The sequence below is a fragment of the Watersipora subatra genome, chromosome 10 (assembly GCF_963576615.1).
Source record: "Watersipora subatra chromosome 10, tzWatSuba1.1, whole genome shotgun sequence".
In the NCBI taxonomy this organism is placed as follows: Eukaryota; Metazoa; Bryozoa; class Gymnolaemata; order Cheilostomatida; family Watersiporidae; genus Watersipora; species Watersipora subatra.
The window spans coordinates 30,682,886-30,705,281 of record NC_088717.1 but is presented as its reverse complement, the minus strand read 5'-3'; the positions used below and the strand labels follow the sequence as shown (position 1 = coordinate 30,705,281).

General features: G+C 39.2%; 1 protein-coding gene across 1 annotated transcript in view; it reads left to right on the top strand.

Moving 5' to 3' along the window:
• The first annotated feature begins 1 nt into the window (after nucleotide 1).
• The window catches only part of LOC137406958 (protein crumbs-like), a 97,915-nt gene continuing 75,520 nt past the window's right edge, over nucleotides 2-22,396 (top strand). The window contains exons 1-3 of the mRNA XM_068093558.1: nucleotides 2-6,650; nucleotides 6,740-6,929; nucleotides 19,770-19,984. Coding sequence (XP_067949659.1) covers nucleotides 2-6,650; nucleotides 6,740-6,929; nucleotides 19,770-19,984 — 7,054 coding nt within the window. The remainder of the gene's footprint in view (nucleotides 6,651-6,739; nucleotides 6,930-19,769; nucleotides 19,985-22,396) is intronic.

The window sequence follows — 22,396 nt, the reverse complement described above, 5'->3', positions numbered from 1 at the left end:
CATGTTTGTTTTCATAGGTATCCTCTGTGAGAAATCCATCAACTGGTGTGCCAGCAGTCCTTGTCAGAACAAGGGCATCTGCGTCAGCTCAGATGATGGCCTCATTTGTGTTTGCCAACCTGGATTCACTAATCATTTATGTCAGGATGAAATTAATCACTGCTTTCCCAATCCATGTGGAATTACCGGGCATTGCACAAATTCTCCTTCTGGCTTCACATGTGAATGTCTTCACGGGTATTCAGGTCTATTTTGTGATGTCAACATCAATGAATGCTTCAGCCAGCCATGTGCTAATGGAGGAACATGCCAAGACCACATAGATGACTTCAAATGTCATTGTAAAGCTGGCTTTACTGGTCGCTTGTGTGAAATCAACATTGATGAATGTTCGAGTACACCCTGTCTTAATCAAGCTTTTTGCATAGATCTGGTGGCAAGTTACAGATGCCAATGCGAATCAGGCTACACTGGCAAGCATTGTAATGCAATTGTAGATCTCTGTGCTAGCACACCTTGCAGTAATCATGGTGTGTGCCGAAACCTTGTTGGTCAGTTCAAGTGTGATTGTCCTGCAGGATTCACTGGAAAATTATGTGAAGTCAACTTTGATGAATGCGTGTCTCAGCCCTGTATGAATGGGGGTGATTGTGATGATTTTGTCAATGGATATCACTGCCTCTGTACACCTGGTTTTGTTGGTGTAAGGTGTTCAGAAGACATAGATGAATGTCTATCCACTCCTTGCCGCAATGATGGCATATGCAAAGACATGATCAATGCATTTGAGTGCATTTGTCTTGATGGCTTTGCTGGAGATTGGTGCGAGGTTGAAGAAGATGAGTGTGCATCTGCACCATGTCTAAATGCTGCCGATTGTTTAGATGAAGTTAACCAATTTTTTTGCAAGTGTTTAAATGGTTTTAGTGGGTTTCAATGTGAAGAGAATATCGACGAATGTGAGAGCGCTCCTTGTTCTCATGGTGGGCAATGTTTTGATCAAGTAAATCAGTTTGTTTGTGAATGTCTCGCCGGTTACACAGGTAGACGTTGTGAGCTAGATATCGATGAATGCAGCTCGAAGCCATGTTTGAATGATGGAACCTGCCTAGATCTTGTAAATGATTTCAAATGCATTTGTGAAACTGGCTGGCAAGGAAAACGCTGTCATAGCAACATAAATGATTGCTTGGGAGAGCCTTGTCAAAATGCTTTTCGCTGCATTGACTTGGTTGCTGACTTTAAATGTATTTGTAAGCATGGGTTTTCAGGCAAAAAGTGTGATCTTAATACTAATGAGTGTGAAAGTAGCCCCTGCCTCTATGGAGGTGATTGCGAAGATCTCGTAGGCCGTTACATCTGTCATTGCACTGATGGATTTGCTGGAAAGCATTGTGAATCCAACATCGATGAATGCAACTCCCAGCCTTGCTATAATTCTGGTAGTTGTGTTGATGGCATTAATGAATACAGTTGTATGTGCTCTATAGGATTCACTGGAAGGCATTGCCATTTTCGAGTAGATTATTGTTTGCATTCTCCCTGTCATCACGCTTCTTTTTGTATCAGTATGCTGGACAGCTACTTGTGTCTTTGCTCTACAGGGTATACAGGAGCCTCGTGCGAGTTAGAAATAAATGAGTGTAGCTCAGAACCATGTGCACATAACTCTCAATGTATTGATATGATTGGTTTTTACATCTGCAATTGTACGGTAGGTTTTACTGGAACTTATTGTTCTGACAATGTTGATCCATGTTATGGCATTTTTTGTAATAATGGTGGCTTTTGTAAAGTATTACAAGCCGAAAAAGAAGCTTCAGCATCATGGCTCTGTAATTGTCCGGATGGTTACACTGGTTCGAATTGTCAGAATAATATTAATGATTGCATTGTTCATAAATGTAGTCATGGCATATGTGTTGATGGAATTAACAGCTACCAGTGTTTTTGTCGTTCAGGTTGGACTGGAAGCCTCTGTGAAATCAACATGGATGATTGTATTTCAAGTCCCTGCTTGAATAATGGTCACTGTCGTGACCTTGTCAATGGCTACACATGCCACTGTCAAGGTGGTTTCTATGGACCCCATTGTGAAACTAGGCTTTCAGCATGTGAACACATATCCAATCAGCATTGTGTTAACAGAGGAATGTGTTCACTTGTTAAGAAAGAGGATTTTTTTTATGAGACATGCCTGTGTCCTACAGGGTATTTAGGCTGGTATTGCGATGTTGAGGAGGACCCGTGTGTGCCTAACCGCTGCAAATATGGTCATTGCCATACATTGTCTAACATTGAATTCGAATGCATATGCGAGCCTGGGTTTGTCGGACAGCTTTGTGAGCTTGATTTTGATGAATGCCAATTATATCCTTGTCAAAATGGTGGTCGTTGTTCATCCAAAGGCCTTCGCCTTAGCTGCTTTTGTGACTCTGGTTTTGCAGGAACCTATTGCGAGGACGAAATTGATGAATGCATAAGTGACCCATGTGGCGCTCAGGGATTTTGTATTGATGAAATTAATTCTTACCATTGTATTTGTGATCATGGTTATTCCGGAAATGAATGCGAGTTCAAAATCAATGAATGCGATGACCATCCATGTCTCAATGGCGGCAAATGCACTGATACTGTTAATGGGTTTCGTTGTTCATGTCTCTCTATGTACTACGGTAGCAAATGCGAGATGCTATTTGATGGATGCGTTTCTAAACCTTGCATGAACAATGGTTTATGTACCATGGATGGCACAAAAGTTACTTGCAAATGTCAAGATGGATTCAAACAATACTTTTGCAGTGAAAATATAAATGACTGTGTAGATCATCAGTGTGAAAATGGAGGGGCATGTGTTGATGGAATTAATGTCTACCACTGTCGATGCTTAGATGGTTATTCTGGAAGACTTTGTCAACACAACATAGATGATTGCCACCACAATCAATGTCAACATGGCTCAACATGTATTGATGGTGTAGCTATGTTTAGCTGTAAATGTGCCCCTGGCTGGCTGGGAGAATATTGTGAAGTCATGATAATGGAGTGTGATAGTAGTCCTTGCCACAACAATGGCACATGTCTTGACAGAATTAATGCTTTTTATTGCCTTTGCCAGAAAGGTTTCACTGGTAACCAATGTGAGATCAACATTGACAATTGTGAAAATTTCCCCTGTGACCATGAAGGGGTGTGTTTAGATTTGATAGATGGATTCAAATGCGAATGCCAACTAGGATATGATGGACCCCGCTGCGAAGTTGACATCAATGAATGCATAAGTTGGCCTTGTGTAAATGGGGCGAGCTGCAAAAACAATGTGGCAGGCTTCAGTTGTCTCTGTAGTTCTGGATATACTGGAATTTACTGCGAAGCAGATATAAATGAATGCAATTCAGGGAATCCCTGTAAAAATTATGCTGTTTGTGAAAACACATTTGGTTCGTATGCTTGTAGATGTTTATCAGGTTTTATTGGGAAGCATTGTGAAGGCAGTGAATGCATGGATTCAAATCAATCACTGTGTAATAATAAAGGCCTATGCATCTCAACTATGCTTGCAGACTCACTTGGGCTAAGTCATCCTAATAAGAAACGAAGCATGTCTCTTTCAAATTATTCTCAGCCATCTCAATTACTGGAAAGTGGTAGTAGCTACTCACACACTCAAATGCATAATGCTTCTATAAATAATATTTTAGATTTTAATTCTTTGCTCCCCAGACAGGCTATTTTACCTCAAAGTAAACATGCAGCTTTTGTATGTGAATGTGTAGATGGGTTCACAGGTGATGATTGTAGTATTGACATAGATCTTTGTGAAAGCTCACCTTGTGAGTATGATGGAACGTGTCAAGATTTAGGACAGACTTACAGATGCTATTGCCAAAATGGCTTTTCTGGTCATAACTGCGCTACTGCAACCAATAAATGCCTCAGTTCACCATGCTCGCCTAAGGGAAAGTGTGAAAATTTGGAATATGGGTTTAAATGCCATTGTGATCTTGGATATCAAGGTATCTACTGCCAGGAAGAAATTAATGATTGTGAAAATAAACCTTGTATGAACAATGGCGATTGCATAGATTTACATGCAAGCTTCGCCTGCTTTTGCAAATTGGGTTGGACTGGTAGAGATTGCAGTATCCAGATAAATGAATGTGAATCGGAACCTTGTAGTCATGGTGCAACTTGCATCGATATGTTGAATCGCTTTGAGTGCTTCTGCTCTGCAGGATTTTCTGGAACAATCTGTGAAATTGTGCTAGATCCATGCAGTGAACATTCTTGCACAGAACATGGAAAATGTTTTGCTGACAATGAAAATTTTTTTTGCCATTGTGATCTTCATTGGACCGGAAGGTTTTGTGAGCGTCAAATTGACTATTGCCAGTCAGAGCCTTGTTTCAACAACGGTGAGTGTGAGAGACAACTTGCAGGATATCAATGCACTTGTCAGCAAGGTTGGACTGGTTCTCATTGCCAATATAACATTGATGAGTGTGCAGTTTCACCATGTTTGAATGAAGGCAGTTGTTACGATTTGCTTGCTGGCTATCAATGTAGTTGTCATAAAAATTTTAAAGGATCTAGATGTGAGATTGAGATTGATTTCTGTTCATGTAATCCTTGTCAAAATAATGGGATTTGTCACCAAGACATTGGGCAGTATCATTGTGAATGTACAGAATTTTTTGCAGGCCCAAACTGTGAGATATCAATTAAACCATGTAATCAGCACAATCGTCTTCAAGGCTATTTGCATTGCCAACACAATGGCAGATGCCAAATAAATGAAAGTAACCTCCCAGAATGCGTGTGCCCAGCTGGTTACTTTGGTCTTATATGTGACATGAGAGTTGACCCTTGTGCTATTCATGCATGCAAACATGGAACATGTATTGATGGATTGTGTCATTGCAATAGAGGCTGGCAGGGAATTAACTGCACAGCCAATATCAATAGTTGTGAATCATATCCATGCCAAAATGGTGGAAATTGTACGGATCTCATTGGTGACGCTTTCAAATGCACTTGCCAGCCTGGGTGGATTGGTTCCACTTGTACTCTAAGAATAGTGATGTGTGATTCAGAGCCATGTTCTCACAGAGGTCAATGCATCAACAAGGTAGGAGCATATGAATGCCAGTGCGATGCTGGATTTGAAGGAATAAACTGTGAAGTTGAAATTAATGAGTGCGAGAGTAATCCATGCACCAATGGTGGGACTTGTACAAATTTAGTAAATAGTTACAATTGTGAGTGCAATGCTGCCACTATGGGCAACAATTGTGAAGTATTATACCCTCAATGTTCTTCAGTTCCTTGCTTAAATGGTGCTACATGCACAAGTTTTCAAAACACTTTTTTTTGTGAATGTATGAACGGTTATACCGGACAACATTGTGAAGTAAACATTGATGAATGCGAAAAAAAACCTTGTCTCAATGGAGCAACTTGTAGAGATCTTTTTGATGACTTTTATTGCCTTTGTTCTAATGGATTTGCTGGCACACACTGTGAGATAAATATTGATGACTGTTCATCTAATCCATGTTTAAATGGTGCAGCATGTCAAGATAATATTGCGTACTACATCTGTTCATGTGTTACCGGTTTTGCTGGAGTCTTCTGTCAAATTAACCTCAACGATTGTTTAAGCAATCCATGTGAGCATGGCGGCCAATGCATTGACAAAGATAATGGATACAGCTGTGTATGCATTTTAGGATTTACCGGAAGGTTTTGCGAATTCAACATTGATGATTGTGAAAATGATGGCGACATGCAAAAGTGTCAAAATGGAGCGACTTGTATTGATAAACTCGCTAGCTTTGAATGCATATGTGCATCAGGATGGAGTGGCGAGTATTGCCAAACTAATGTTGATGAGTGCATTTGCTATCCATGTAAAAATAATGGTACTTGCATTGATAATATAAATAGATTCCAATGCACATGTGCTGAAGGTTTTGATGGGGTGCTCTGTGAACATAACATCAATGAGTGTGACTCAGTCCCATGCAGTAATGGTGCAACATGTTACGATGCAGTGAATCATTACACCTGCCATTGTTCTCCTGGATGGTCAGGCATTCAATGTAATATTGTGGTAAATGAATGTCTAAGTCAACCTTGCGAAAACTTTGGAGACTGCATAGATCTTCCAAATGGGTGGCAGTGCCAATGCGTAGGTGGCTGGACTGGTAGTCACTGCAGCATTGAAATCAATGAATGCGATAGTTCTCCGTGCAAAGAAAAAGGACGATGTATTGATAGGCTTAATTCCTATTTGTGTGAATGCCTTGAAGGATACACTGGAAAACGATGTGAAACGGATATAAATGAATGTGAAAGCAAGCCATGTTTAAACAATGGAAAATGTAAGGACAGTGTAATTGGTTTCTTTTGCGACTGCGCAACAGATTTTCATGGCCAATATTGTGAGCTCATCAATGATTACTGTGAATCTTATCCTTGCTTTCACGGAGTTTGCTTGAACAGTGAAGAGAATTTTGAATGTCAGTGTTCAGCTGGATACGAGGGGTCCCTATGTGAGAAAGACACCAATGAATGTGTATCGAAACCCTGCCAAAACAGTGGAGTGTGTATTGATATGCCCAATGAGTTCAGATGCCATTGCTCTGCTGGTACGTGATTATTACGCCGATGAACTTCTCAAATTCTGAGACACTTATGACTGATAGCCAAAAATATTTATTGATGTGTTATTTGACAGGTTGGACAGGTGACACATGTGAAATAAATATTGATGATTGTAAGGAAGAGCCTTGTGTAAACGGAGGCATTTGTGAGGATGCTGACAACGCCTTTCATTGTGAATGCATTGATGGCTTTATCGGGGAGAGATGCGAAAAAAATGTCGATGATTGTGCACCCAGCCCTTGTAAAAATAGAGCACACTGCAGGTTGGTTTTTGAAATGCTGATTCATTATATTTAGGCTTTTTAAAGTGAATCTCTTACATTTGTGTGGCCAATTAGTAATGCTGAACTAAAGGCCTTGGCTTTGACAGCCCAGCCTCCACCTGTATTGATTCCTGTCTGTTCTGTAACGCTACTATACCTTAAAATGTCAATCAAGAATCATGATAACTGTGCATAAGCCATTATGACTAATGATGGTAGAGGTAGTCCAAAGACATACATGTATATATAAGTCTACTAGGTGAATGCCCAGCGTTGCCTATGTAATAAAAGTCTGGACAGAAAAAAATTACTTTTAACATATAGCAACATCTACCATTCTAACTTTAAAGATTTGTCTCATGATGAATCGAAAGGAAAAATAAAGCAACTGTAAAGGTCTTCAAACCTTTTTAAACAACTGTAACTTTTAAATTTCATATCATAAAAAAGTGTTTCGTTGAAATAAATTAGGGGGAAAAATACTACTCATCTATGTAGTTAGTTAGTTGTTGTTTAGCTCACTTGTCTCATCTATGTAGTTAGTCAGTTGTTGTTTAGCTAACTTGTCTCATCTATGTAGTTTGTCAGTAGCTGTTTAGCCCTCTTGTCTCATCTATGTAGTTAGTCAGTTGTTGTTTAGCTTGCTTGTCTCATCTATGTAGTTAGTCAGTTGCTATTTAGCCCACTTGTCTCATCTATGTAGTTAGTCAGTTGCTATTTAGCTCACTTGTCTCATCTATGTAGTTAGTCAGTTGCTGTTTAGCCTGCTTGTCTCATCTATGGAGTTAGTCAGTTGTTGTTTAGCCCACTTGTCTCATCTATGTAGTTAGTCAGTTGTTGTTTAGCCAACTTGTCTCATCTATGTAGTTAGTCAGTTGCTGTTTAGCCAACTTGTCTCATCTATGTAGTTAGTCAGTTGTTGTTTAGCCCACTTGTCTCATTTATTTAGTTAGTCAGTTGCTGTTTAGCCTGCTTGTCTCATTTATGTAGTTAGTCAGTTGTTGTTTAGCTTGCTTGTCTCATCTATGTAGTTAGTCAGTTGTTGTTTAGCCCACTTGTCTCATCTATGTAGTTAGTCAGTTGCTATTTAGCTCACTTGTCTCATCTATGTAGTTAGCCAGTTGCTGTTTAGCCTGCTTGTCTCATCTATGGAGTTAGTCAGTTGTTGTTTAGCCCACTTGTCTCATCTATGTAGTTAGTCAGTTGTTGTTTAGCCCACTTGTCTCATCTATGTAGTTAGTCAGTTGCTGTTTAGCCAACTTGTCTCATCTATGTAGTTAGTCAGTTGTTGTTTAGCCCACTTGTCTCATTTATGTAGTTAGTCAGTTGCTGTTTAGCCTGCTTGTCTCATCTATGTAGTTAGTCAGTTGTTGTTTAGCCCACTTGTCTCATCTATGTAGTTAGTCAGTTGCTGTTTAGCCCATTTGTCTCATCTATGTAGTTAGTCAGTTGCTATTTAGCTCACTTGTCTCATCTATGTAGTTAGTCAGTTGCTGTTTTGCCTTATTGTCTCATCTATTTAGTTAGTCAGTTGCTGTTTAGCCCACTTGTCTCATCTATGTAGTTAGTCAGTTGTTGTTTAGCTCACTTGTCTCATCTATGTAGTTAGTCAGTTGCTGTTTAGCCCATTTGTCTCATCTATGTAGTTAGTCAGTTGCTATTTAGCCCACTTGTCTCATCTATGTAGTTAGTCAGTTGTTGTTTAGCCCACTTGTCTCATTTATTTAGTTAGTCAGTTGCTGTTTAGCCCACTTGTCTCATCTATGTAGTTTGTCAGTAGCTGTTTAGCCCTCTTGTCTCATCTATGTAGTTAGTCAGTTGCTGTTTAGCCTACTTGTCTCATCTATGTAGTTAGTCAGTTGCTGTTTAGCCCAATTGTCTCATTTATTTAGTTAGTCAGTTGTTGTTTAGCCCTCTTGTCTCATCTATTTAGTTAGTCAGTTGCTGTTTAGCCCACTTGTCTCATCTATTTAGTTAGGCAGTTGCTGTTTAGCTCAATTGTCTCATCTATGTAGTTAGTCAGCTGCTGTTTAACCCACTTGTCTCATTTATTTAATTAGGCAGTTGCTGTTTAGCTCAATTGTCTCATTTATTTAGTTAGTCAGTTGCTATTTAGCCCACTTGTCTCATCTATGTAGTTAGTCAGTTGCTGTTCAGCCCAATTGTCTCATTTATTTAGTTAGTCAGTTGCTATTTAGCTCACTTGTCTCATCTATGTAGTTAGTCAGTTGCTATTTAGCCCACATGTCTCATCTATGTAGTTTGTCAGTAGCTGTTTAGCCCTCTTGTCTCATCTATGTAGTTAGTCAGTTGCTGTTTAGCCTACTTGTCTCATCTATGTAGTTTGTCAGTAGCTGTTTAGCCCTCTTGTCTCATCTATGTAGTTTGTCAGTAGCTGTTTAGCCCTCTTGTCTCATCTATGTAGTTTGTCAGTAGCTGTTTAGCCCTCTTGTCTCATCTATGTAGTTTGTCAGTAGCCGTTTAGCCCTCTTGTCTCATCTATGTAGTTAGTCAGTTGTTGTTTAGCCCAATTGTCTCATCTATGTAGTTTGTCAGTAGCTGTTTAGCCCTCTTGTCTCATCTATGTAGTTTGTCAGTAGCTGTTTAGCCCTCTTGTCTCATCTATGTAGTTTGTCAGTAGCCGTTTAGCCCTCTTGTCTCATCTATGTAGTTAGTCAGTTGTTGTTTAGCCCAATTGTCTCATCTATGTAGTTTGTCAGTAGCCGTTTAGCCCTCTTGTCTCATCTATGTAGTTAGTCAGTTGCTGTTTAGCCTACTTGTCTCATCTATGTAGTTTGTCAGTAGCCGTTTAGCCCTCTTGTCTCATCTATGTAGTTTGTCAGTAGCTGTTTAGCCCTCTTGTCTCATCTATGTAGTTTGTCAGTAGCTGTTTAGCCCTCTTGTCTCATCTATGTAGTTTGTCAGTAGCCGTTTAGCCCACTTGTCTCATCTATGTAGTTTGTCAGTAGCTGTTTAGCCCTCTTGTCTCATCTATGTAGTTTGTCAGTAGCTGTTTAGCCCTCTTGTCTCATCTATGTAGTTTGTCAGTAGCTGTTTAGCCCTCTTGTCTCATCTATGTAGTTTGTCAGTAGCTGTTTAGCCCTCTTGTCTCATCTATGTAGTTAGTCAGTTGCTGTTTAGCCTACTTGTCTCATCTATGTAGTTTGTCAGTAGCTGTTTAGCCCTCTTGTCTCATCTATGTAGTTTGTCAGTAGCTGTTTAGCCCTCTTGTCTCATCTATGTAGTTTGTCAGTAGCCGTTTAGCCCACTTGTCTCATCTATGTAGTTTGTCAGTAGCTGTTTAGCCCTCTTGTCTCATCTATGTAGTTTGTCAGTAGCTGTTTAGCCCTCTTGTCTCATCTATGTAGTTAGTCAGTTGTTGTTTAGCCCAATTGTCTCATCTATGTAGTTTGTCAGTAGCCGTTTAGCCCTCTTGTCTCATCTATGTAGTTTGTCAGTAGCCGTTTAGCCCTCTTGTCTCATCTATGTAGTTTGTCAGTAGCTGTTTAGTCCTCTTGTCTCATCTATGTAGTTTGTCAGTAGCCGTTTAGCCCACTTGTCTCATCTATGTAGTTTGTCAGTAGCTGTTTAGCCCTCTTGTCTCATCTATGTAGTTAGTCAGTTGCTGTTTAGCCAACTTGTCTCATCTATGTAGTTAGTCAGTTGTTGTTTAGCCCACTTGTCTCATTTATTTAGTTAGTCAGTTGCTGTTTAGCCTGCTTGTCTCATTTATGTAGTTAGTCAGTTGTTGTTTAGCTTGCTTGTCTCATCTATGTAGTTAGTCAGTTGTTGTTTAGCCCACTTGTCTCATCTATGTAGTTAGTCAGTTGCTATTTAGCTCACTTGTCTCATCTATGTAGTTAGCCAGTTGCTGTTTAGCCTGCTTGTCTCATCTATGGAGTTAGTCAGTTGTTGTTTAGCCCACTTGTCTCATCTATGTAGTTAGTCAGTTGTTGTTTAGCCCACTTGTCTCATCTATGTAGTTAGTCAGTTGCTGTTTAGCCAACTTGTCTCATCTATGTAGTTAGTCAGTTGTTGTTTAGCCCACTTGTCTCATTTATGTAGTTAGTCAGTTGCTGTTTAGCCTGCTTGTCTCATCTATGTAGTTAGTCAGTTGTTGTTTAGCCCACTTGTCTCATCTATGTAGTTAGTCAGTTGCTGTTTAGCCCATTTGTCTCATCTATGTAGTTAGTCAGTTGCTATTTAGCTCACTTGTCTCATCTATGTAGTTAGTCAGTTGCTGTTTTGCCTTATTGTCTCATCTATTTAGTTAGTCAGTTGCTGTTTAGCCCACTTGTCTCATCTATGTAGTTAGTCAGTTGTTGTTTAGCTCACTTGTCTCATCTATGTAGTTAGTCAGTTGCTGTTTAGCCCATTTGTCTCATCTATGTAGTTAGTCAGTTGCTATTTAGCCCACTTGTCTCATCTATGTAGTTAGTCAGTTGTTGTTTAGCCCACTTGTCTCATTTATTTAGTTAGTCAGTTGCTGTTTAGCCCACTTGTCTCATCTATGTAGTTTGTCAGTAGCTGTTTAGCCCTCTTGTCTCATCTATGTAGTTAGTCAGTTGCTGTTTAGCCTACTTGTCTCATCTATGTAGTTAGTCAGTTGCTGTTTAGCCCAATTGTCTCATTTATTTAGTTAGTCAGTTGTTGTTTAGCCCTCTTGTCTCATCTATTTAGTTAGTCAGTTGCTGTTTAGCCCACTTGTCTCATCTATTTAGTTAGGCAGTTGCTGTTTAGCTCAATTGTCTCATCTATGTAGTTAGTCAGCTGCTGTTTAACCCACTTGTCTCATTTATTTAATTAGGCAGTTGCTGTTTAGCTCAATTGTCTCATTTATTTAGTTAGTCAGTTGCTATTTAGCCCACTTGTCTCATCTATGTAGTTAGTCAGTTGCTGTTCAGCCCAATTGTCTCATTTATTTAGTTAGTCAGTTGCTATTTAGCTCACTTGTCTCATCTATGTAGTTAGTCAGTTGCTATTTAGCCCACATGTCTCATCTATGTAGTTTGTCAGTAGCTGTTTAGCCCTCTTGTCTCATCTATGTAGTTAGTCAGTTGCTGTTTAGCCTACTTGTCTCATCTATGTAGTTTGTCAGTAGCTGTTTAGCCCTCTTGTCTCATCTATGTAGTTTGTCAGTAGCTGTTTAGCCCTCTTGTCTCATCTATGTAGTTTGTCAGTAGCTGTTTAGCCCTCTTGTCTCATCTATGTAGTTTGTCAGTAGCCGTTTAGCCCTCTTGTCTCATCTATGTAGTTAGTCAGTTGTTGTTTAGCCCAATTGTCTCATCTATGTAGTTTGTCAGTAGCTGTTTAGCCCTCTTGTCTCATCTATGTAGTTTGTCAGTAGCTGTTTAGCCCTCTTGTCTCATCTATGTAGTTTGTCAGTAGCCGTTTAGCCCTCTTGTCTCATCTATGTAGTTAGTCAGTTGTTGTTTAGCCCAATTGTCTCATCTATGTAGTTTGTCAGTAGCCGTTTAGCCCTCTTGTCTCATCTATGTAGTTAGTCAGTTGCTGTTTAGCCTACTTGTCTCATCTATGTAGTTTGTCAGTAGCCGTTTAGCCCTCTTGTCTCATCTATGTAGTTTGTCAGTAGCTGTTTAGCCCTCTTGTCTCATCTATGTAGTTTGTCAGTAGCTGTTTAGCCCTCTTGTCTCATCTATGTAGTTTGTCAGTAGCCGTTTAGCCCACTTGTCTCATCTATGTAGTTTGTCAGTAGCTGTTTAGCCCTCTTGTCTCATCTATGTAGTTTGTCAGTAGCTGTTTAGCCCTCTTGTCTCATCTATGTAGTTTGTCAGTAGCTGTTTAGCCCTCTTGTCTCATCTATGTAGTTTGTCAGTAGCTGTTTAGCCCTCTTGTCTCATCTATGTAGTTAGTCAGTTGCTGTTTAGCCTACTTGTCTCATCTATGTAGTTTGTCAGTAGCTGTTTAGCCCTCTTGTCTCATCTATGTAGTTTGTCAGTAGCTGTTTAGCCCTCTTGTCTCATCTATGTAGTTTGTCAGTAGCCGTTTAGCCCACTTGTCTCATCTATGTAGTTTGTCAGTAGCTGTTTAGCCCTCTTGTCTCATCTATGTAGTTTGTCAGTAGCTGTTTAGCCCTCTTGTCTCATCTATGTAGTTAGTCAGTTGTTGTTTAGCCCAATTGTCTCATCTATGTAGTTTGTCAGTAGCCGTTTAGCCCTCTTGTCTCATCTATGTAGTTTGTCAGTAGCCGTTTAGCCCTCTTGTCTCATCTATGTAGTTTGTCAGTAGCTGTTTAGTCCTCTTGTCTCATCTATGTAGTTTGTCAGTAGCCGTTTAGCCCACTTGTCTCATCTATGTAGTTTGTCAGTAGCTGTTTAGCCCTCTTGTCTCATCTATGTAGTTAGTCAGTTGCTGTTTAGCCTACTTGTCTCATCTATGTAGTTAGTCAGTTGCTGTTTAGCCCACTTGTCTCATCTATGTAGTTTGTCAGTAGCTGTTTAGCCCTCTTGTCTCGTCTATTTAGTTAGTCAGTTGCTGTTTAGCCCACTTGTCTCATTTATTTAATTAGGCAGTTGCTGTTTAGCTCAATTGTCCCATCTATGTAGTTAGTCAGTTGTTGTTTAGCTCACTTGTCTCATCTATGTAGTTAGTCAGTTGTTGTTTAGCCCACTTGTCTCATCTATGTAGTTAGTCAGTTGCTGTTTAGCCAACTTGTCTCATCTATGTAGTTAGTCAGTTGTTGTTTAGCCCACTTGTCTCATTTATTTAGTTAGTCAGTTGCTGTTTAGCCTGCTTGTCTCATTTATGTAGTTAGTCAGTTGTTGTTTAGCTTGCTTGTCTCATCTATGTAGTTAGTCAGTTGTTGTTTAGCCCACTTGTCTCATCTATGTAGTTAGTCAGTTGCTATTTAGCCCACTTGTCTCATCTATGTAGTTAGTCAGTTGCTATTTAGCTCACTTGTCTCATCTATGTAGTTAGCCAGTTGCTGTTTAGCCTGCTTGTCTCATCTATGGAGTTAGTCAGTTGTTGTTTAGCCCACTTGTCTCATCTATGTAGTTAGTCAGTTGTTGTTTAGCCCACTTGTCTCATCTATGTAGTTAGTCAGTTGCTGTTTAGCCAACTTGTCTCATCTATGTAGTTAGTCAGTTGTTGTTTAGCCCACTTGTCTCATTTATGTAGTTAGTCAGTTGCTGTTTAGCCTGCTTGTCTCATCTATGTAGTTAGTCAGTTGTTGTTTAGCCCACTTGTCTCATCTATGTAGTTAGTCAGTTGCTGTTTAGCCCATTTGTCTCATCTATGTAGTTAGTCAGTTGCTATTTAGCTCACTTGTCTCATCTATGTAGTTAGTCAGTTGCTGTTTTGCCTTATTGTCTCATCTATTTAGTTAGTCAGTTGCTGTTTAGCCCACTTGTCTCATCTATGTAGTTAGTCAGTTGTTGTTTAGCTCACTTGTCTCATCTATGTAGTTAGTCAGTTGCTGTTTAGCCCATTTGTCTCATCTATGTAGTTAGTCAGTTGCTATTTAGCCCACTTGTCTCATCTATGTAGTTAGTCAGTTGTTGTTTAGCCCACTTGTCTCATTTATTTAGTTAGTCAGTTGCTGTTTAGCCCACTTGTCTCATCTATGTAGTTTGTCAGTAGCTGTTTAGCCCTCTTGTCTCATCTATGTAGTTAGTCAGTTGCTGTTTAGCCTACTTGTCTCATCTATGTAGTTAGTCAGTTGCTGTTTAGCCCAATTGTCTCATTTATTTAGTTAGTCAGTTGTTGTTTAGCCCTCTTGTCTCATCTATTTAGTTAGTCAGTTGCTGTTTAGCCCACTTGTCTCATCTATTTAGTTAGGCAGTTGCTGTTTAGCTCAATTGTCTCATCTATGTAGTTAGTCAGCTGCTGTTTAACCCACTTGTCTCATTTATTTAATTAGGCAGTTGCTGTTTAGCTCAATTGTCTCATTTATTTAGTTAGTCAGTTGCTATTTAGCCCACTTGTCTCATCTATGTAGTTAGTCAGTTGCTGTTCAGCCCAATTGTCTCATTTATTTAGTTAGTCAGTTGCTATTTAGCTCACTTGTCTCATCTATGTAGTTAGTCAGTTGCTATTTAGCCCACTTGTCTCATCTATGTAGTTTGTCAGTAGCTGTTTAGCCCTCTTGTCTCATCTATGTAGTTAGTCAGTTGCTGTTTAGCCTACTTGTCTCATCTATGTAGTTTGTCAGTAGCTGTTTAGCCCTCTTGTCTCATCTATGTAGTTTGTCAGTAGCTGTTTAGCCCTCTTGTCTCATCTATGTAGTTTGTCAGTAGCTGTTTAGCCCTCTTGTCTCATCTATGTAGTTTGTCAGTAGCCGTTTAGCCCTCTTGTCTCATCTATGTAGTTAGTCAGTTGTTGTTTAGCCCAATTGTCTCATCTATGTAGTTTGTCAGTAGCTGTTTAGCCCTCTTGTCTCATCTATGTAGTTTGTCAGTAGCTGTTTAGCCCTCTTGTCTCATCTATGTAGTTTGTCAGTAGCCGTTTAGCCCTCTTGTCTCATCTATGTAGTTAGTCAGTTGTTGTTTAGCCCAATTGTCTCATCTATGTAGTTTGTCAGTAGCCGTTTAGCCCTCTTGTCTCATCTATGTAGTTAGTCAGTTGCTGTTTAGCCTACTTGTCTCATCTATGTAGTTTGTCAGTAGCCGTTTAGCCCTCTTGTCTCATCTATGTAGTTTGTCAGTAGCTGTTTAGCCCTCTTGTCTCATCTATGTAGTTTGTCAGTAGCTGTTTAGCCCTCTTGTCTCATCTATGTAGTTTGTCAGTAGCCGTTTAGCCCACTTGTCTCATCTATGTAGTTTGTCAGTAGCTGTTTAGCCCTCTTGTCTCATCTATGTAGTTTGTCAGTAGCTGTTTAGCCCTCTTGTCTCATCTATGTAGTTTGTCAGTAGCTGTTTAGCCCTCTTGTCTCATCTATGTAGTTTGTCAGTAGCTGTTTAGCCCTCTTGTCTCATCTATGTAGTTTGTCAGTAGCTGTTTAGTCCTCTTGTCTCATCTATGTAGTTTGTCAGTAGCCGTTTAGCCCTCTTGTCTCATCTATGTAGTTTGTCAGTAGCTGTTTAGTCCTCTTGTCTCATCTATGTAGTTTGTCAGTAGCCGTTTAGCCCACTTGTCTCATCTATGTAGTTTGTCAGTAGCTGTTTAGCCCTCTTGTCTCATCTATGTAGTTAGTCAGTTGCTGTTTAGCCTACTTGTCTCATCTATGTAGTTAGTCAGTTGCTGTTTAGCCCACTTGTCTCATCTATGTAGTTTGTCAGTAGCTGTTTAGCCCTCTTGTCTCATCTATGTAGTTTGTCAGTAGCTGTTTAGCTCTCTTGTCTCATCTATGTAGTTTGTCAGTAGCTGTTTAGCCCTCTTGTCTCATCTATGTAGTTTGTCAGTAGCCGTTTAGCCCTCTTGTCTCATCTATGTAGTTAGTCAGTTGTTGTTTAGCCCAATTGTCTCATCTATGTAGTTTGTCAGTAGCTGTTTAGCCCTCTTGTCTCATCTATGTAGTTAGTCAGTTGCTGTTTAGCCTACTTGTCTCATCTATGTAGTTTGTCAGTAGCTGTTTAGCCCTCTTGTCTCATCTATGTAGTTTGTCAGTAGCTGTTTAGCCCTCTTGTCTCATCTATGTAGTTTGTCAGTAGCCGTTTAGCCCACTTGTCTCATCTATGTAGTTTGTCAGTAGCTGTTTAGCCCTCTTGTCTCATCTATGTAGTTTGTCAGTAGCTGTTTAGCCCTCTTGTCTCATCTATGTAGTTAGTCAGTTGTTGTTTAGCCCAATTGTCTCATCTATGTAGTTTGTCAGTAGCCGTTTAGCCCTCTTGTCTCATCTATGTAGTTTGTCAGTAGCCGTTTAGCCCTCTTGTCTCATCTATGTAGTTTGTCAGTAGCTGTTTAGTCCTCTTGTCTCATCTATGTAGTTTGTCAGTAGCCGTTTAGCCCACTTGTCTCATCTATGTAGTTTGTCAGTAGCTGTTTAGCCCTCTTGTCTCATCTATGTAGTTAGTCAGTTGCTGTTTAGCCTACTTGTCTCATCTATGTAGTTAGTCAGTTGCTGTTTAGCCCACTTGTCTCATCTATGTAGTTTGTCAGTAGCTGTTTAGCCCTCTTGTCTCGTCTATTTAGTTAGTCAGTTGCTGTTTAGCCCACTTGTCTCATTTATTTAATTAGGCAGTTGCTGTTTAGCTCAATTGTCCCATCTATGTAGTTAGTCAGTTGTTGTTTAGCTCACTTGTCTCATCTATGTAGTTAGTCAGTTGTTGTTTAGCTCACTTTTCTCATTTATGTAGTTAGTCAGTTGCTGTTTAGCTCACTTGTCTCATCTATGTAGTTAGTCAGTTGCTGTTTAACCCATTCGTCTCACCTATGTAGTTAATCAGTTTATTTTCAGCCAAATACCTGTTGCTGTTTGACTTTCAATTGGCCAGGCAACTACAGCTCGACCTGATATTACTCCAAGAATGTTGTTCCAACTAGCAATTACTACATGGTATAAAAAATGAGTTCTTAGAGAACTTATCGCACACGTTAACACTATAAAAATTCAGAACAGGGGGTTGTTTCATTCTCATCTTTCATTTATCATCAAAAATCACCATGATACTTAGCAAGAAATTGATTAAGTTGCTTCTGCTAAGTTTGCTAATCCTGATAACTCATACACCTATGCATCTATGCATAGATGCCTTTTGCCTCTATGCAAATTGCATCTATGCATTCTGGCCCGTGTAGAAAAAACAATCGAAGTTTGCCCTGTATAATTGATAGCAAATGCGGCAAGTAGAGACTGTAATTTACAGATTTCAATCTCAAATTGTACTTATCTAAATTAACGCTGTAAAAGTCTGGCACAAGTTGGTTCATGGCTAATACGCATGTTCGGAAGAGCGCAGTTATTTCGTTAACCACTATATAGTTTCTTTATAACGCATGGTTTTTGCAAAAATATGAAGCTCACATTAACATCGAGTTGTGCTCATAAGTAAAATTTGTAAATTTTATCCATAAATTTATTTACAAAGGCATGAATCAGGCAACTCTTTGTTTGCATAGGGAATATGATCTTATGATCATTTATTTTCTAACTTTAAGCTAACCCAATACATCATGATGAAAAAACACGCTATGACAATTTTCGTGGTGCTACTATAGCGTGAGTTCCACTACACTATAGCATGAGATCTACCTCTCGTTAGTACCACAGCATGAGGTCTACCATTGAATTATTCTTCTCTCATTAATAAAACATATTTCATCTGTTTCTTTAAGCAATGAACACTGCATTTTCAATTCTCCCACGATCATTGTTTCATTATTCCTCTTCTTTAACAGATGTGTTTTTGGTATCCATACCATAACAATGTTCATGGGTAATCAATTTCTGTTATGATTTCATTAGGATAACTTCAGTCAAATAGCAAATATTCACATTAATTTCTATACATGAACATATCTGCTGTACAGGCCATTTAGTTTGGGACCTTTCATTGCACTTCTAAGTAGATTAATTTTCAAATAGAATAATTTCACTTGTTAAAAAACAATTGACAAAAGGCAACTCCTTATCATGGGTGTTTGCGGATACAGCAACCACTACAAAGCAAGGCATGTTTAATTAAAAGAACTAGGCATATTGATGATTGAGTAAACACTGCTGTATGTGCACCGCCATTGACTTGTTCGAACTAAGTTATATGTTGAATATGTTTGCATTTTAGGATTCAATAATTTCATTATACAAAGGTCATACATACAAATTTGGTTGAGTTTGTTTAAGATAAAAGTGTTTGGATTACCTTTGGAAGAAGGATCTATAGAAAACACATTAAACCCAAATATTTGCATATTCCTTCAGTATTGTTTGTTTTACATTGATATAGCTGGTATACCAGGGTTCAAGAGAATACACAAACTTGTCAGACTTGCATGTGATTGCTTGCATGTGCTTGCTTGCATGTGCTTGCTTGCATGTGCTTGCTTGCATGTGCTTGCTTGCATGTGCATGCTTGCATGTGCTTGCTTGCATGTGCTTGCTTGCATGTGCTTGCTTGCATGTGCATGCTTGCATGTGCTTGCTTGCATGTGCTTGCTTGCACGTGCTCGCTTGTGCTTGCATGTGCTTGCTTGCATGTGCTTGCATGTGCTTGCTTGCATGTGCTTGCTTGCATGTGCTTGCTTGCATGTGCATGCTTGCATGTGCTTGCTTGCATGTGCTTGCTTGCACAAGCTCGCTTGTGCTTGCATGTGCTTGCTTGCATGTGCTTGCTTGCATGTGCTTGCATGTGCATGCTTGCATGTGCTTGCTTGCATGTGCTTGCTTGCACGTGCTCGCTTTTGCTTGCATGTGCTTGCACATGCTCGCTTGTGCTTGCATGTGCTTGCACGTGCTTGAATGTGCATGCTTGCATGTGCTTGCTTGCATGTGCTTGCTTGCACGTGCTCGCTTGTGCTTGCATGTGCTTGCATGTGCTTGCATGTGCTTGCACGTGCTTGCATGTGCTTGCACGTGCTTGAATGTGCTTGCAAGTGCTTGAGGCATGGAAAGAACAAGAAATATAGATCGCCGCTTAACAAGCTCGAGTTGATGAATACATAGCTCAGGGTCATCCAAGCCTTAGTAACATATATGTAAGTCAGGGTCAGCTGACCTTTGGTGTCGCAGGTCAAGGTTACCTGAGCCTTGGTAACATAGGTCAGGGTCACCTGAGCCTTAGTAACATAGACCAGGGTCACCTGAGCCTTAGTAACATAAGTCAGGGTCACCTGAGCCTTAGTAACATAGACCAGGGTCACCTGAGCCTTAGTAACATAAGTCAGGGTCACCTGAGCCTTGGTAAATGTTCTCTTACTGAATATTTTGGGTTGATTATGCAGGGACCTTATAGATGGATTCGAGTGTGATTGCAAACTAGGATTTGAGGGATCTCACTGCCAGTTTAACATAGAAGAATGTGGCAGCTCCCCATGTCTCAATGGAGAATGTGTGGATGGAGTGAACGATTATACATGTATATGCTTAGAAGGATATGTTGGAGTTAACTGTGAACGGAACATTGATGAGTGCATCAGCACTCCTTGTCTCAATGACGGTATGAAGTGCAACTATTCAGGTCTTTTGTCATTTTATGTTAGAAGCTGTGACATCATCACAACCGCAATGTAAAAATTTATGCATTAGAATAATCAAAAAACAATTCTGGAACCTACTTGAATGATTTATTAGATGAATATAATATAATAAAACAAAAAATATGGTTTGGTCTAATTTAACATAATAATTAGAACAAGACTTGAAAGACAAAGAACAATTTTTATGAGTGAATTCTTATCTTAACCTCTTCAATCTTTCAACTAGATGTATATACCAACTTGTAAACTAAAGTGATTTCACTGGGAGCTGCTTCATTAGTTCTCATGCCGAGCAGATGAAAAGTTGCTTGTTTTGTTTCCTTGTATAAAATATTTCAAGGAAAAATAGTCGGCTGGCAATTTTCTAGAAATTTTTTCTGTATTATAAGGGAATACCAATTTCAAAAGCTTATCTTATCAAAAAGGAAACATGCTCTGTCAAAAGTAGCCAGTTCGGTTAAACGAGTAGCTAACGACTAGCATGTTTCTAGCATGCAGATCTAGATTTGGATACTTTTCAAATATTTCTCATAAAAAGTTACTGAATCATTATTAGTATATGCTCTCATCAAATCAGCATTTTATTGTAATTCTATCAGCTCTACTTGATAAGACTTCTCATGGTCAGGACCGTCTTCAGCTACCATGTCAAAGGTCAAAGGGCTGAGAAAATAGTTTGAACTTAGATTCCTTTATATTCTAAAGTTTACAGTATCTTCCCTATTAATCTGAGGTGTGTCATGCGAAAAGTCTGCGGCCAGCTTTATACTAAATAAAACTTGCATCTAGGAGCCTTTGATTGAGTTTTATATGCATTCTCTGAATCTGTATTTGTATATTCGGGGCCTTTCTTAGGTTAAGTTTTTGTAAGCTTTCTAGAACTGGTATTTATATAGCCTTGAACAAGCTTTAAATCTGCTATGTAAAACTGGCAGCTCTAGAGCTTGGGTGCAGCTAAAACTTTGCTCTAGTAAACTGTTATCCATAGAGCCAACTGTATATTTGATCTTTCTTTGGTTCCTGCAGTTCAGTTTACACATCTACTATATAAACGGCAATCGTTGTCTATCTGTCTGTCCGCTTTATAGAGTACAGTACTTTTTGGACTATTAGCCGCTACATTTATATAAGGGCGTGTCTATTCTGTGGTTTTTTTCACCGCTAGGGCGCATTAACGGGAATCTCCGGTTAGTACACGCCTCTATTATAATACGTAACCCGCTATTCATCGTAGGGATGGACGATAAATACTGATATGCTAATAGTATGAGTTGTCTTCTCGATATATTGAGTCACCGATAACTCCCAAATATGAGCAGTATAAATAAATTATATGGCGGTCTTTTTTTCGATTCGATCGTACGAAGCAAACTTAATTAATACGAGTAAGTAGTAAAATTAAATTAGTAGTAAATATTAGTAGTAAATTAAATAAAATTTACTACTCTTTAAATAAATTAATGAGTAATAAATTACATCTAATTAATATTTACTGCCAACGTGTACCGGGAAGGTCATGTGAACATTTGTTTCTTGCAACCACTAGAAAAACGCTGTTCTCTATCTACTATATAAACGGCAATCGTTGTCTGTGTATCTGATTGATTGTCCGCCTTATAGAGCGGTCTTTCCTTTTATCGTCGTACGAATTTTGGTCGTACGAAGCGAGCTGAATTAATATGTGTAGTAACAGTAAATAAATTATAGAGCGGTCTTTCTTTTTCCATTCGGTCGAACGAAGCCAACCGAACTAATATGAATACTAAATATCGTAATTTCGTAATATGGACTATTAGCCGCTACTTTTCTCTGACGATTTGAGCCAAGCGGCTTATATAAAGGTGTGGCGATTCTGTTGTTTTTCTTTCACCGCTCGGGTGCATTAACCGAAATCCCCGGTTAGCACGCTTTTTAAACAGCAAATTTTCTGCCGTGTTAAAAAGCGCCTTCCTGAGTTCTGCGGCCTATACAAAGGTGTTTATACAGCTATACAAATGTACTATTTATTAAATAAAATAAATTAACGAGTAGTTATTTACATGCAATTAATATTTACTGCCAACGTGTACCGAGAAGGTCACGTAAACGTTTGTTTCTTGGAGCCACTGGAAAAACGCATTTCTCACCTACTAAATTTCCACATCAAAAAGGTAAGTGTTTCTTATACGATGTTGTATTGTATATGAATTGCCACATCTCCACTACTTAATAACGTTGGATTTGCCGCTGTTCGTGATTGTGGGTCATGTTCATTTCCTTCAGCAGCCGAGTTACTAATTTTTTTCCAGCTACGAGTAGGCTTACTGTAACTTACTATTACAGAACTTTCACGAGTACTCCGAGGGTTGCGATACGCTATTGTGAAAAGAAAG